Source organism: Amblyomma americanum, chromosome 9 (genome assembly GCF_052857255.1).
Source record: "Amblyomma americanum isolate KBUSLIRL-KWMA chromosome 9, ASM5285725v1, whole genome shotgun sequence".
Lineage (NCBI taxonomy): Eukaryota > Metazoa > Arthropoda > Arachnida > Ixodida > Ixodidae > Amblyomma > Amblyomma americanum.
The window spans coordinates 138,320,000-138,331,750 of NC_135505.1; the positions used below are offsets into that span (position 1 = coordinate 138,320,000).

Consider the following 11,751-nt stretch of genomic DNA (forward strand, 5'->3'; position numbering starts at 1 on the left):
GCCGACGCCATTGTCTGGAAAGTGGCCGTTGACAGGGAAAAGCTGTTTCATATTGAGTTCTATCTGACTATAATTTGTGCCCATTATATGCTTCTTTTTCCCTATGAAATGTGGGGGACACCACATGGAACTCCAGCCAATCATCCATTTCCAAACATATGATGACCGCTGAATTCTCTTCTGGACCGAGCATCGTGACGAGTTTTGCCTAACCTCGACTCCGGATCTCTCAGTAACGGGAACTAAACCCTGCGGCCTGTATGCCTTTGATAAAGGGGCGCTTACGTAATCTGAAACGAGTTGTATAGCCACAATGAGTTTATATGATAAGGAGCCACATGGCTCGTGGGTCATATTGTGGCCCATGGTTCATTGTTAAAGGCTTGTTGTGCGGAGATCGCAGCGTTAGTACGAAGTGTCGTCATCGTTTCGTGACCATCGTCAATCACGCTGTCATCCGTTATGGAACGATGTAAACGACGACGGTCACGAGATTATCACGTCACTTGATGCTAACGACGCCGTCTCCGCGCGGTCTGTACCAGCTGACGTCGCGTTTTCAGAATCCTCAGACCAAGTCATGGGTGGCGCCGCGAGCAAGGACGTGGCCGACCAGACGACGGGGCTCACCGGCAAGGACAGACGCCACATCCGCGACATTTGGCACACTTTCACCACGCAACACGAAGACTACGGCGAGATCCTGTTCACTTCGCTCTTCTTCAGGCACCCCGACTACCAGCAGCTCTTCACCCATTTCCGGGACAGGCCGCTCGGCAGCCTGAAAGGGGCCCCAAAGTTCAGGTATTTCCCTGCTCCTACGGGGAACGAGACCCAGCTGTTAGGATTTAAATCGCACAAGTCCCGCTTTCTTAGACATCACTTCTAAGTGCGAGGAAACTGCGGAATATTGAAAGATACTATTATGAACACTTTGACGTGAATGGTCTAATCTCCCGTGGCTTAGCCAAATATTGCTTTTTAAGTTCGTCCTGCGCTCGTATACCCTGTGAAGACTGCCATAGAAAACCAATAGGGTGCGTTGTCGACAATAAATAGCAGAAAACTACAAGCGTGCCGACGGGGGATCCGCGGATTTCATTTAAACGCTGCAATCTTAGGATATGAAAAAAATTGCTTTCATAAATAGCTTTCGGTTGAAAAGTAATTGTTTTTCCGGAATTTTTTCCTAACAAGTGCTTCAGTGTGAAGTGTCGATGTACTTAGACTGATAGCTCGTAAGGTTACTCAGTCGCCACATCGCCCCGCTGCATGTTTGGTTCGGCTGCTGGTCGGGAAGCATCTGCCTCTATATATATGCGAATTCAAAGATACGCGTTCAACGTTCCCAGGGCACACGGTCTACATTTTGGCACTATGTTCCGGCACTTAACACAGTACATATGAAACTACCAACGCTCTCACAAGTGAGAATGTTACTTCTCCTACCCCCAACAGAAATATTCAGGTTCGGGCTGTCGTAAATGCCACACTACACGGCTTAAAAGCAGACTCTGTGGCGTGGGAACTTTTGACGCAACTTGCACGTGCTAAGCACATGCAAAAATGGAAGCTCTCCAGTTCACTAAACGTTCAAGTTTTCACATTTACATATGCTTTGTCTTCGTATCATCAATGCGTATGCACGTTTATTGCTGATGCATGCGGCGTTTCCTGTTACATATTCAGCTGGCAGTGTAGCATCTGTCTTGCCTTATCCCCTTCTTTGATATCTTCTTTGGTAGTAGTTCCGTCATTCGAGCATGTTTGATGAACTAGCCCTTTAATCAGCCTTGTTAACCTTCGCATTTCTACACATTACGTTTATAGTTTACTTTAATTTCATTCGCTGACACGCATTTACCCCTTTTTGCCTCTCGTTCCCATGCAGGGCGCACGCGTCCATCGTGGGCGGCCATATCACAAGCATGGTGAACGCACTGGACACTCCCAAGGTGTTGCTCGGGGTCGTAGAAAAAAACGCAAGGTTCCACGCGAAGATGATCAGCAACGTGCGACCTGAGCACTTCGTCGACCTAGGTCGCGTGATCATCGAAGTGCTCCGCGCTAATTACGAGGAGCTCATGACTCCGGAAGTCGTCCGTGCCTGGGAGAAGCTGTTCCAGGTCAGAACCTCGTGCGAAGCAATGCCCTTCTACTCTTTGCAGTCGTCATGTTCAGCACTCGTCGACAGATATTATGAATATTAGCATATTTTAATGAACTTTTATGTAAATATTGAATATAATGGTCCATTCTTCCGATACGCACTAAAATCTTTCTTTTAAAATTTTTCCATTGCTCGCATCGAGCAGTTAAGACTCCCATAGAAAACCAATGGGCAACGTTCTTGATGATAGCAAAAACTCCAACAGCAAAAAAATGGAAGCCTGCCGTCGGGAGAACTGCGGATATCATCATCATCATCCATCATCATCATCATCAGCCTCACTGTGCCCTCTGCCACCACTGACCGGTATGCACTGCCACCAGTTGTCCGATTAACACAACGCGGCGATTCAGCATTATTTCAGCAAACCACTGAACATGTTTTCTTAACATGCTTTGTTGCCTCTACATCATCATCATCATCAGCCTGACTATCCACTGCAGGGTAAAGGCCTCTCCGATGTCTCTCCAATTAACCCGGTCCTTTGCGAGCTGCGCCCACCGTATGCCCGCAAACTTCATCTCATTCACTCACCCAACTTTCTGCAACCCCCTGCTACGCTTGCCTTCTCTTGGAATCCACTCCGTTACCCCTAAGGACCAGCGGTTATCTTGCCTTCGCATTACATGCCCTGCCCAAGCCTATTTTTCTTCATTTCGACTAAAATGTCATTTACCCGCGTTTGTTCCCTGCGGACATATTGGTTGTTATAGCGAAAACTTGCAATAAATGAAAAAATTACGTTGATTACCTGTTTCCCGTCGAAAAAGGCTTTCGTCCAGAATTGTTGGGTATAAGCATCCCCAAAACTCTTCTCCGGTGTCCCTGGCGCAGGGTCAGTACATTACCAGAAATTCGTGACGGATGATGTCAACGTGCTGTTTTTGAATGTTCAGAGCTATGCGCCACTTGGCGACACCAAGTGAACTAGAAGCACTTGTCCCGTATTCTTAGTAACGATCGCCAAGACATGCGCCAAAAAGCAGGGCCTATAACCTGCCTTCTAATCGGTGCGCTGGCCAAGGTTCTGTGAATGATGCGAATTTTTTCGTTAGAAGGAGCTTCATGTCGTCTTGCTATAAACTTCCTTTACGAAAACTTTAGACATTCTATAGGCTGTCCATAGACGTCTGTCTATAAATTCTACAGACTCTCTATGGACGAACCCTAGACAACAGTCATTAGGCAATACAAATCTTATAGACAGCTCCTATAGACAATTTGTAGATTTATGGCCATACACTTTTAGTAGCCTTTTGTCTATAGACTATGAGTAGATAAAAATAAATATCCATAGGAAGCCAATAGAGTCTATAGGAAGTCTAAAGACAATTTTTATAAGAGTTAATATACGTAACGTTTTCTCGCAAGAGAACAGGCTAAAATAACTGGATACTATGCCAGGTGAATGTTTTGCATGTAACGAAAGATGTTTAACTGATAGATTTTAGAGCATCACTTACCTTTAATGTCAAACCTATATAATTTCACTGTTCCGCAATGCCTGATGATATGCCACAGTCCACTAAGAGCAATGAGCGATGGATCGGTTGCTGCACATGTCTTCACCTTACTGCTGTTATGCAGTGTCACTGTTAAGGCCTTTATGGAACCTAAAACCTCCTATTAAATCTTGGAAGGAAGTATGCACACTGGCTTTGAAACACAGAGCATATGACCGCGCCATTTTTCGAGTCTGAAGCGCTGCGCACAGGCCAATCATAACACTGAAGGTGATCGGTCAACTGCCGAGATTTAATACTGGTGAGAGAGACCACTTTTTAAAGGTTGAATCCATAGGCACTGTACTCTATTTGCACACGCTGTGCAGTGCGTAAGGTCACAGCGCTGTTTATCTGCGCCCGAAGTCGTTGAGGTGCGATTCTCATTTTGTTGGCTATTAATGTCCATATGAGCGGGTTTTCAGTGACCAACTATCTAGGCCTATGTTTACGATATCTGTCTCGCAGCTGGCCTTCAAGTGAACTTTAGTACTTAAGCTTGGCTTTCTGTCAGCCTTTATTTCCTGCCTCGTTTAGCGCAAACGAAAAACCTTTTTCAATTTTAAGCTCGAAGATTATTCCATGTAATCTAAATAAGCAATTGAATTTGATCAAAGTTTCAGATCAATCAAAATATGCTCCATCCTGTATAGCCAAGGAGCGAAATTTGCGGCCAGTGTCGATTGACTGCGATGAAGAAGAGGCTCTCAAACATTTCCTGCGTTTCTGGTTTCGGTCTTTCGGCTTTAAAGGAGTATACGCATCAAATTTTCAGCTGCATGTTTTTTGCTTTGTAATGAAGCGTAAGACATAACTATACATCGATCACCGCGTGGCACTGACCTACCATTGCTAAATAATGTACAACTTAATTCGCCATTGCCATGACGTCAAAAATTAGCATAGCTCACATGAGGCATGAAGAAAACTAATATAATTGCTGCTTCTTCACTCGCTGGGAACCTAGTTCTTGAAGCAGGCTGGCTTTAACGTTGCAGTCAATTAAAACGGCGAAGCACCTCCCATCCCCCACCCCTGGTAACTACCACATTTGCTTGCTTCGCTAGAATGTCCTCCTGTCCCTGAACCATGATAAATCAATAGGAGAATGAGTGGGCGATATCGACTGTGGGGTATACTCGCTGACAACTTTCTGTGGCGTTGTAGCAGATGCTAGGTAGGAAAGGGAAGGAGACGGGCCTTTGTACCCGTGCAGTGGCGAGTGGGTTCGGGCTAGGGATGCAGAGGAGTGAAGGGGAGAAGTTGGAGAGAGGGTGTGGGGTCTCGGGGCGGGACAAAGGCCCGTCTCCTTTTTCCTGCCTGGCAATTCTGCTGCAGTGCCACAGAAAATTGTCCGCAAGTATATTTGTGTTCAGGTGGTCCTTGGAGCGGATGCAGCCTAGAAGACAAAGTAGGTCCAGTACTGTTTATAAGCTGTCTTCTCTCCACTATCTTTCTTCCATCTGCTGTCTATCTTTCATTTCTTTCACGGCGAAGAGCGTATGAGAATTTTCTTCTCTTTCACATCTCGCGGATGGTTCGCAGTTGATGAATGAGAAGAACGTGTCCGTCTTCACTGCGGAACAGGCGAGCACAAATGCATCGGACTCGTACAAGCTGCAGTGCATGTCTACAACGGCTGTAATGGCCCGGGGCAACGCTTCGCCCAAGGCCACCGACCACCAGCGGCGTTATTCGCAAGGGCCGCCGAGGACCAGCGAGAAATCTTCAAGGTCTGTCCCCCTGGAAGAGGGTTGTAGTAACCGTATCTTCAACCCCACAATGGAAGCGTAGGGCTATACTTCATAACGCCTCATTTAATTTGAATTTCATTTGGATGTGACGTCAGTCATGACGGAAGCAGGTGAAGGTGGGGAAGGCAGAGCAGGTCTGGTCTCTGGGCCATCGCTATAGTCACTGCTGTGGCCGCATCCAGCCCGGCATGGCCACAGGGGCCATGCTTCTCCAATTCTTCGCACAACCGCCCCGCAGTCGAGTCGGGATTAGTGCCGATTAAGCTCGCCAGGCGTCTCAAACGCGTCGTCGCGTGCTACCGGGACGCGTTTATGCAAGTGGCATTATGGCGTGCTTCTGCCGTGGCGTTATGTACCACAACCTACGTCACCGGGCACAGCGACCAATCGCAGATGACCAAATGAAACGTTACAGAATACGGCACCCGATTCTTATTTCACTCGTAGTAAAACCTCGTTGATAGGACATTTGCTTTCTAATCGAATGTCGGCAAAGATACAAATTTGCAGTCGCCACAAACATTTACAAAGCCGATGTTTTTGTTCATTAGAAAGGCTGTAGCTCTTACCAGCAAAGTGCCGCCACAAGATGGCAATCTTTTCTTTTTCACCGCACCGTGTAACTTTATAGACCCAGTCAATAAGTACAGAGTACTAGGTTCGACATTGGTTTACTTTACCAGGGCATTTCTCTTGCCTTCTGCTCTCAATTAGGTGTCGTCAGGTGTTCGTTTAACGGTCCGCTATAGGCGCATTGTGTGACGTCGCCTCACGTGACAGGGTCACCTAATATCCTGAAGAATTGGCCACTGTTACGTGATGCTCGTAGCCGGTATTTTATTTGACCCGGTTTGTGGGTTTGTGAGCAGTACGGCTATGCAAAAATCCTGGTGTAAAGGCCGTGAGGTAAGGCTCACGGTACTCTGCGGTCCGTTATGCCGAGGGTCGTGCTGTGCAGCAATGTGTTATTAACTTTTACTTTTTTATCTGCAGGCCTTTGCCCTGCAGTGGGCGTAATCAGGCTGATGATGATGATGCTGATGACGACTACTCCTGACTTGAACGTCTTCTGTCACAGGCCGGTCAAGTCGCCTGAATCGGACGTCCCGGTTGACCGCGGCAGGGAGGCGAGGTCGCCTGTGGAAGGCGAGCTTCACAGGGACAAGGGGCAACACCGAAAGTCTGTGGCGTCGGAGAGGTCCGAAGATTACACTTGGTGTAACCGCTACCGTTAACCGCCCCATCAACAGTAGCGTCGTGGCTGCTTGAGCTTATCCAGGGACGCGTTCACAGCCTTTGGCGGCTGCCCAACCCGCAGGGATTACTCTCGAGCCGTCTATAGTCGGATACAGCTTAATAAAAAAAAAACGCAGCGGATTTTACCCTTTAAAGAACCCCCTTCCAGCCAATGGCGTCGGTCGATTCTCATGACCCCTGCTAGTATGCCAATGCAGGGAGTGGCAGATGAAAGGGGATAGTCCTCTCCCTGCATTGTCACTCTAGCAGGTTCATGAGAATCGGCCGACGCCATTGGCTGGAAGGGGATCCTCTGAAGGGTAAAAACCGCTTAGTTCTTGAATTGTATCTGACTGTAGCGTATTTTAGTAACCACTGAGGCACAAATCGATGTTCGCATTTCTTTTCTTAAAGTGCCCACATAGGCTTGTCGGCAAGTAGCGATAAGTACCTAATGGTGCCTCCGCCATTTTCTTCCCTTCTCGCTCTGTCGCAGAGCCCCAGTTGCATGCAGTCACGCAAACAACTCCATTCCGTCGGCAGCGTTTTCTACATCATACGTTCCAAAGCGCATACAAGCAGTGGTTAACAGGTTTAAAAAGATCATGACAGACATCAACCTTTGTCGGTGACAGATAGATTGTCTCTACTTCGCCTTTTTTCTTCAAAATCTCTATGCACTCTAAGCACGAATACACCCATATGGGAGTAAAAAAAGGAGTGAGCTGCCCCCTAGCGCAGTCCCTTTCTGGAGCAGTGTATGCTGTCCAAGTTCCGGAGTAGATTTCACTCACTTAACCTACGAAATGCTTACTATTAGCAACGGAGGTACACCACTTGTCAAAAATTGGCAGTGGCTTAGCTCGGCTATGCCGGATATACGTAGCGAAAGCTATAAGGCGTAGCTTGGTTAGCTTTGGTTAATCTTGATTGCAAGTCCAGGTCAGTCTGGTTGTCTTACTAGTTATTGTCACGTGTTTGGCCACGTGGTGTGGTGCGACGGTGGGAATGCGAGCACATTCGGAATGCGAGCACGGTGAACCTGCGAGTTCGTGGCGAATGTGGCTTTCGCTACAGAATTATACAGTCCAAGGGGTTTGCTTGTGAGGCCTGCGGCATGCCTCGTTATGCATCCTCAGCGGCCGTTATTTCTGGAAAGAGGAATGGCCTTACGTCCTCAATGCTGGTTTGGACTGCTTGATATGCTAGGGAGCCATGCTAGAGAGCTTGGAAGCAAACCCCTTGGGTTGTATACTTTTGACGGCGGGTGTACATTCCCAATCCAACGCGCTGTACCTTGATGCAGTTAGCAATGGCAGGATGCCTTTAAACGCGATACCGCAAGTCTTGAGGTTAGCAAATGGGGAAGCCTTGTATTTTCATCTCTATCCCGTCTCTTTTTTGCGGGGTTCGTTCTTTATAAACAGGCTGAAACCTCGGTTAAAGTCTTAGTAATTGCTAGAACTTCGCACGTATTTAAGACTGAATTTTTTTCCGCTGGCAACCGTAAGTATTCTGTATTTTAGTGATGGAAATCTACCCCAAGGCTTGGACAGCATACGGCAGCATATCCTACTCCTTACATGGAGTGCTCTGGAGAACAGCTTAATCGCTTTATTAAACTCCCTTGGTGTTTAGGCTGTATGGACTTCAGGCGGAAAACTGCCGTCGCACGCGCTTCTGTAAGCGTTGTTACGTATTTGCTTTGCAGGACGGCACCGAAGCCTGCGGCAGTCCCCAACGGGGTTGGTCCGAGCACAGCCGCCACCGCGCAAGGACAACCTCACGTTATGTCCCCGACGGACAAAGAACAGCGCAGAAAGTCCGCCGCCCCCGGGAAGTGAGAGTCGCTTCACCACTCTCTTGTTCTTTAAAAAATCGCAATCTTGAGCCTTAACCGTTGGCTTCTGAAATTCGCCTAGCTGCCGTTCCGTTGGCAACAACGAAACGCACGTTTCTTGGTGCTCTGTCCAAGAAGTGCTCAGACTGGATTCACCCGCGGGCGCACAGCTATATACAGCGGTCATCACTATTAACGTGAACGCGTGTGTGCGCGTCTTTAGCGCGCACGAAGTGGCTGAGATGCCCACGCTTCGTCTGCTGTAGTATCTGCTACGCGTCTTTTCCTTTTTTGAATATCTCGATAAACGTGCTCGAGTGTTAACGGTAACGGTGATCACTCCTGCACGCCTTGTCACGACGTTAAAGCGGAGCTGTGGGTAAAGCGAAGACCGTCACGATGCTTTACCACGGAGACGAGAAGAACTCAGAGCAGAACTCAGAGCAGAGCTCGGAGCAGAACTAGAATTTATTTTCTCATGGGCGTTCTTTAAGAGTTGTGAGGGTGTACGCAGTGGGGCTAATAATAATAACTGGTTTTGGGGAAAAGGAAATGGCGCAGTATCTGTCTCATATATCGTGGGACACCTGAACCGCGCCGTAAAGGAAGGGATAAAGGAGGGAGTGAAAGAAGAAAGGAAGAGATAGGTGCCGTAGTGGAGGGCTCCGGAATAATTTCGACCACCTGGGGATCTTTAACGTGCACTGACATCGCACAGCACACGGGCGCCTTGGCGTTTTTCCTCCATAAAAACGCAGCCGCCGCGGTCGGGTTCGAACCCGGGAACTCCGGATCAGTAGTCGAGTGCCCTAACCACTGAGCCACCGCGGCGGGTACAGTGGGGCTAAAAAATTGGATTTGAATTCGTACAAGCAGCTGAGGCTCCTAGATAGGGCGGGTGTTTTTTGCAATTTCTTTCTCAAAACCAGGCAGCGGTGACACGTGCGCGCCACTGCTTTTGTCCGCCAGGACGCATCCACGAGCCACGAAGGCAGAAGATAACGCCGTCGCTGAAGGTGCCGAGCACATACATTCGCCTGAGCAGCCGCAGGCAAAAGGCAAAGAAGCGGTACAAAAGCCCAAGGCATCGGACAAGTAAGCACTGAGTCATTGCATGCACTTACTACCGTACACGTGTTCATTACTTAGCCACACGTGAGCATGTCTACCCCATTTGCCCAAAGTAACCGAGCTGCAAGTTCTTCTCAACCGTATAACGGAGCCTCTACGGCACCCCTAAAGACGGAAATGAGTCAAAACGAGAGAAAAAGCGTTCACCTTACGTTACAAAGATTCAGAGCTTAAGGGCTGTCATAACTGCTTCGCTACGCAGCTAAGAAACAAATCACCGCTGCCCTGTTACTTTTGGTAAAGACTGTTCACTGTTTCAAAAGCAGCATTAGTTGAACTGAGAAACAAATCACCGCTGCCCTGTTACTTTGGGCAAAGACTACGCTGTTTCAAAAGGAGCGTTAGTTCATGCTTCCACACGCTCTGGCGCATGTTTGGGAGCCGCAGTTCGAGACAGGGGCAAATTTGTGGTCTACTTTTGGAGAGGACGATGGGGGAGCCAAGTGAAATGCGAAAGCACATCTTCCAAGCATTGGTGCGTCTCTCTAAGACGGGTTAACTACCGCAGCGCCACTTTGACCTTTCGGTAATTTTGAGAAACTCGTGCACACAGCGTATAGAAGGTGCTGAATTGTTTTTTTTCTGCTTCTATTGGTCACCCGTGGGCACGACAAGCTTTAAAGGGATGTGCATAGTCACTGTCTTAGAAAGCAAAGAAGGCGAGCGTTTTATGTCTGACAGTCCTTGAATTTCAGACTTTGCCATAACTCTGGTAGCTGAGAGGTGCGAAAAAAAAAAGGAAAATATACAGGCCATCGGACTCGCTTTATCATTCGTTTTGCATTCCAAGGAACCCAGGTGTCATGGACGTGAAAGGGCCTACTGTCCACCTAGCACTATTGTGCCAGTCTGCGACAAGCCCGATTGCCTAATTTTTTTTCTGAGAAAGGTGTACGTATGAATTATAGGGACATTGTTCTGCGGTGTATATCGGCTACGACAATGTCTCATTTCTGCGTTACCTATTATTCCCAGGTCATCACACCACTAGCAAGACAAGCAATATGGCACGGATAAGCCATCGATTTCTGCCTCACCGGAGCCACACTAATGTGCCATGGTCTGCAAGCAATCTTAGTTTAACCAAGAGGCAGCAACCGGCGACTGGGCCAGCTTATAGGACGTATGGGCGTATAGAAACAGTGCTTGACCAAGGCCTTTTTGGGGCATTTTACTGACCTGAAAATCTTAGGCTTATTAAATTTGTTAGGAGCGTAGTCGTACCAGTTTAAAATCAAGCAATAACGTATACCTACCGATACTGTTTGCAGCTGCTTACAAGTTGAATAAAGGATTTGAGATGGCGCATCAATATCTATCTGGTGGCTTGGTGGCAACGTCGATTTTGTGTGAAACCAAATGTCCATCGTAAAATGTTAGTGCAGCTATTTTGGTTACCAGGAACAGATCTAAGGGTTGGAGATTGGAGACTGCTCTTGTACAATATATAGGTAATCATCACTGACCACGCAACTATTAACTTTCGTATACTTTGAAAGCGCGTCACTTACGGACTGTAGCCTACATTCAGCAGAATAATAATAGAGACTGAACTCCTGCACTTTACTGTCGAGTGATTTTCGGCTGCTGGCTTATCGTTTTTCATTAACTACATACTCATTTGCTTCACTCAAGGCAGCTTTTCTTTTGTGCCAGTTATTTACGGCTGTTAATCGCTTATCATTTGCACATTCATTCCCTTCACTGAAGCTGTAGACAACGTGCGCAACAGATTACTACTGCTTGATAGTGCGTCCGGTCCGCTCAGCTCCCACTGAGCACAAGATAGCAAGATAATTACGTTGGCTTGAAGGAACATACTGAGATGGGCAGAAAGCTTTTGTACTCGAGTACCTGGTAGCGTCGGACCAACTGGACGACCTGCGTGCTCTGTTTCTCCATTCCCAAGATACTTGGGCGCTTACTATGTCGCTCTTTAATAAAATGCAATTCTTTCTATATCTCTGTTTTAATAAGTATGTAATTGCTCACGATTGCGATGCCCCCGCATGCGTATTAACCTCCGGATCCTGGCAAGGATCCTTCAACCTTACTTTTTCTACGTTGCTTTTAGAATATATTACAGCTGAGAGAAAATTGACGCCAACCAATATTTTA

At 47.5% G+C, this 11,751-nt stretch overlaps 1 protein-coding gene across 1 annotated transcript; it reads left to right on the forward strand.

Annotated features, from left to right (window-relative positions):
• The first annotated feature begins 424 nt into the window (after positions 1-424).
• On the forward strand, positions 425-10,965 carry LOC144103727 (uncharacterized). The gene is made up of 7 exons (XM_077636383.1): positions 425-804; positions 1,892-2,126; positions 5,218-5,405; positions 6,505-6,624; positions 8,374-8,502; positions 9,472-9,597; positions 10,609-10,965. The coding sequence occupies exons 1-7, from the start codon at positions 581-583 to the stop codon at positions 10,622-10,624; spliced, it is 1,038 nt and encodes a 345-aa protein (XP_077492509.1). The 5' UTR covers positions 425-580; the 3' UTR covers positions 10,625-10,965.
• Positions 10,966-11,751: the final 786 nt, after the last annotated feature.

Excerpts from the sequence above, each read along its gene's own strand:
- LOC144103727 (XM_077636383.1), top strand. The coding sequence starts at position 581 with ATGGGTGGCGCCGCGAGCAAGGACGTGGCCGACCAGACGACGGGGCTC. Across the intron at positions 6,625-8,373 it reads AAGTCTGTGGCGTCGGAGAG|GACGGCACCGAAGCCTGCGG; the intron begins GTCCGAAGATTA and ends TTTGCTTTGCAG. Across the intron at positions 8,503-9,471 it reads AAGTCCGCCGCCCCCGGGAA|GACGCATCCACGAGCCACGA; the intron begins GTGAGAGTCGCT and ends TTTGTCCGCCAG.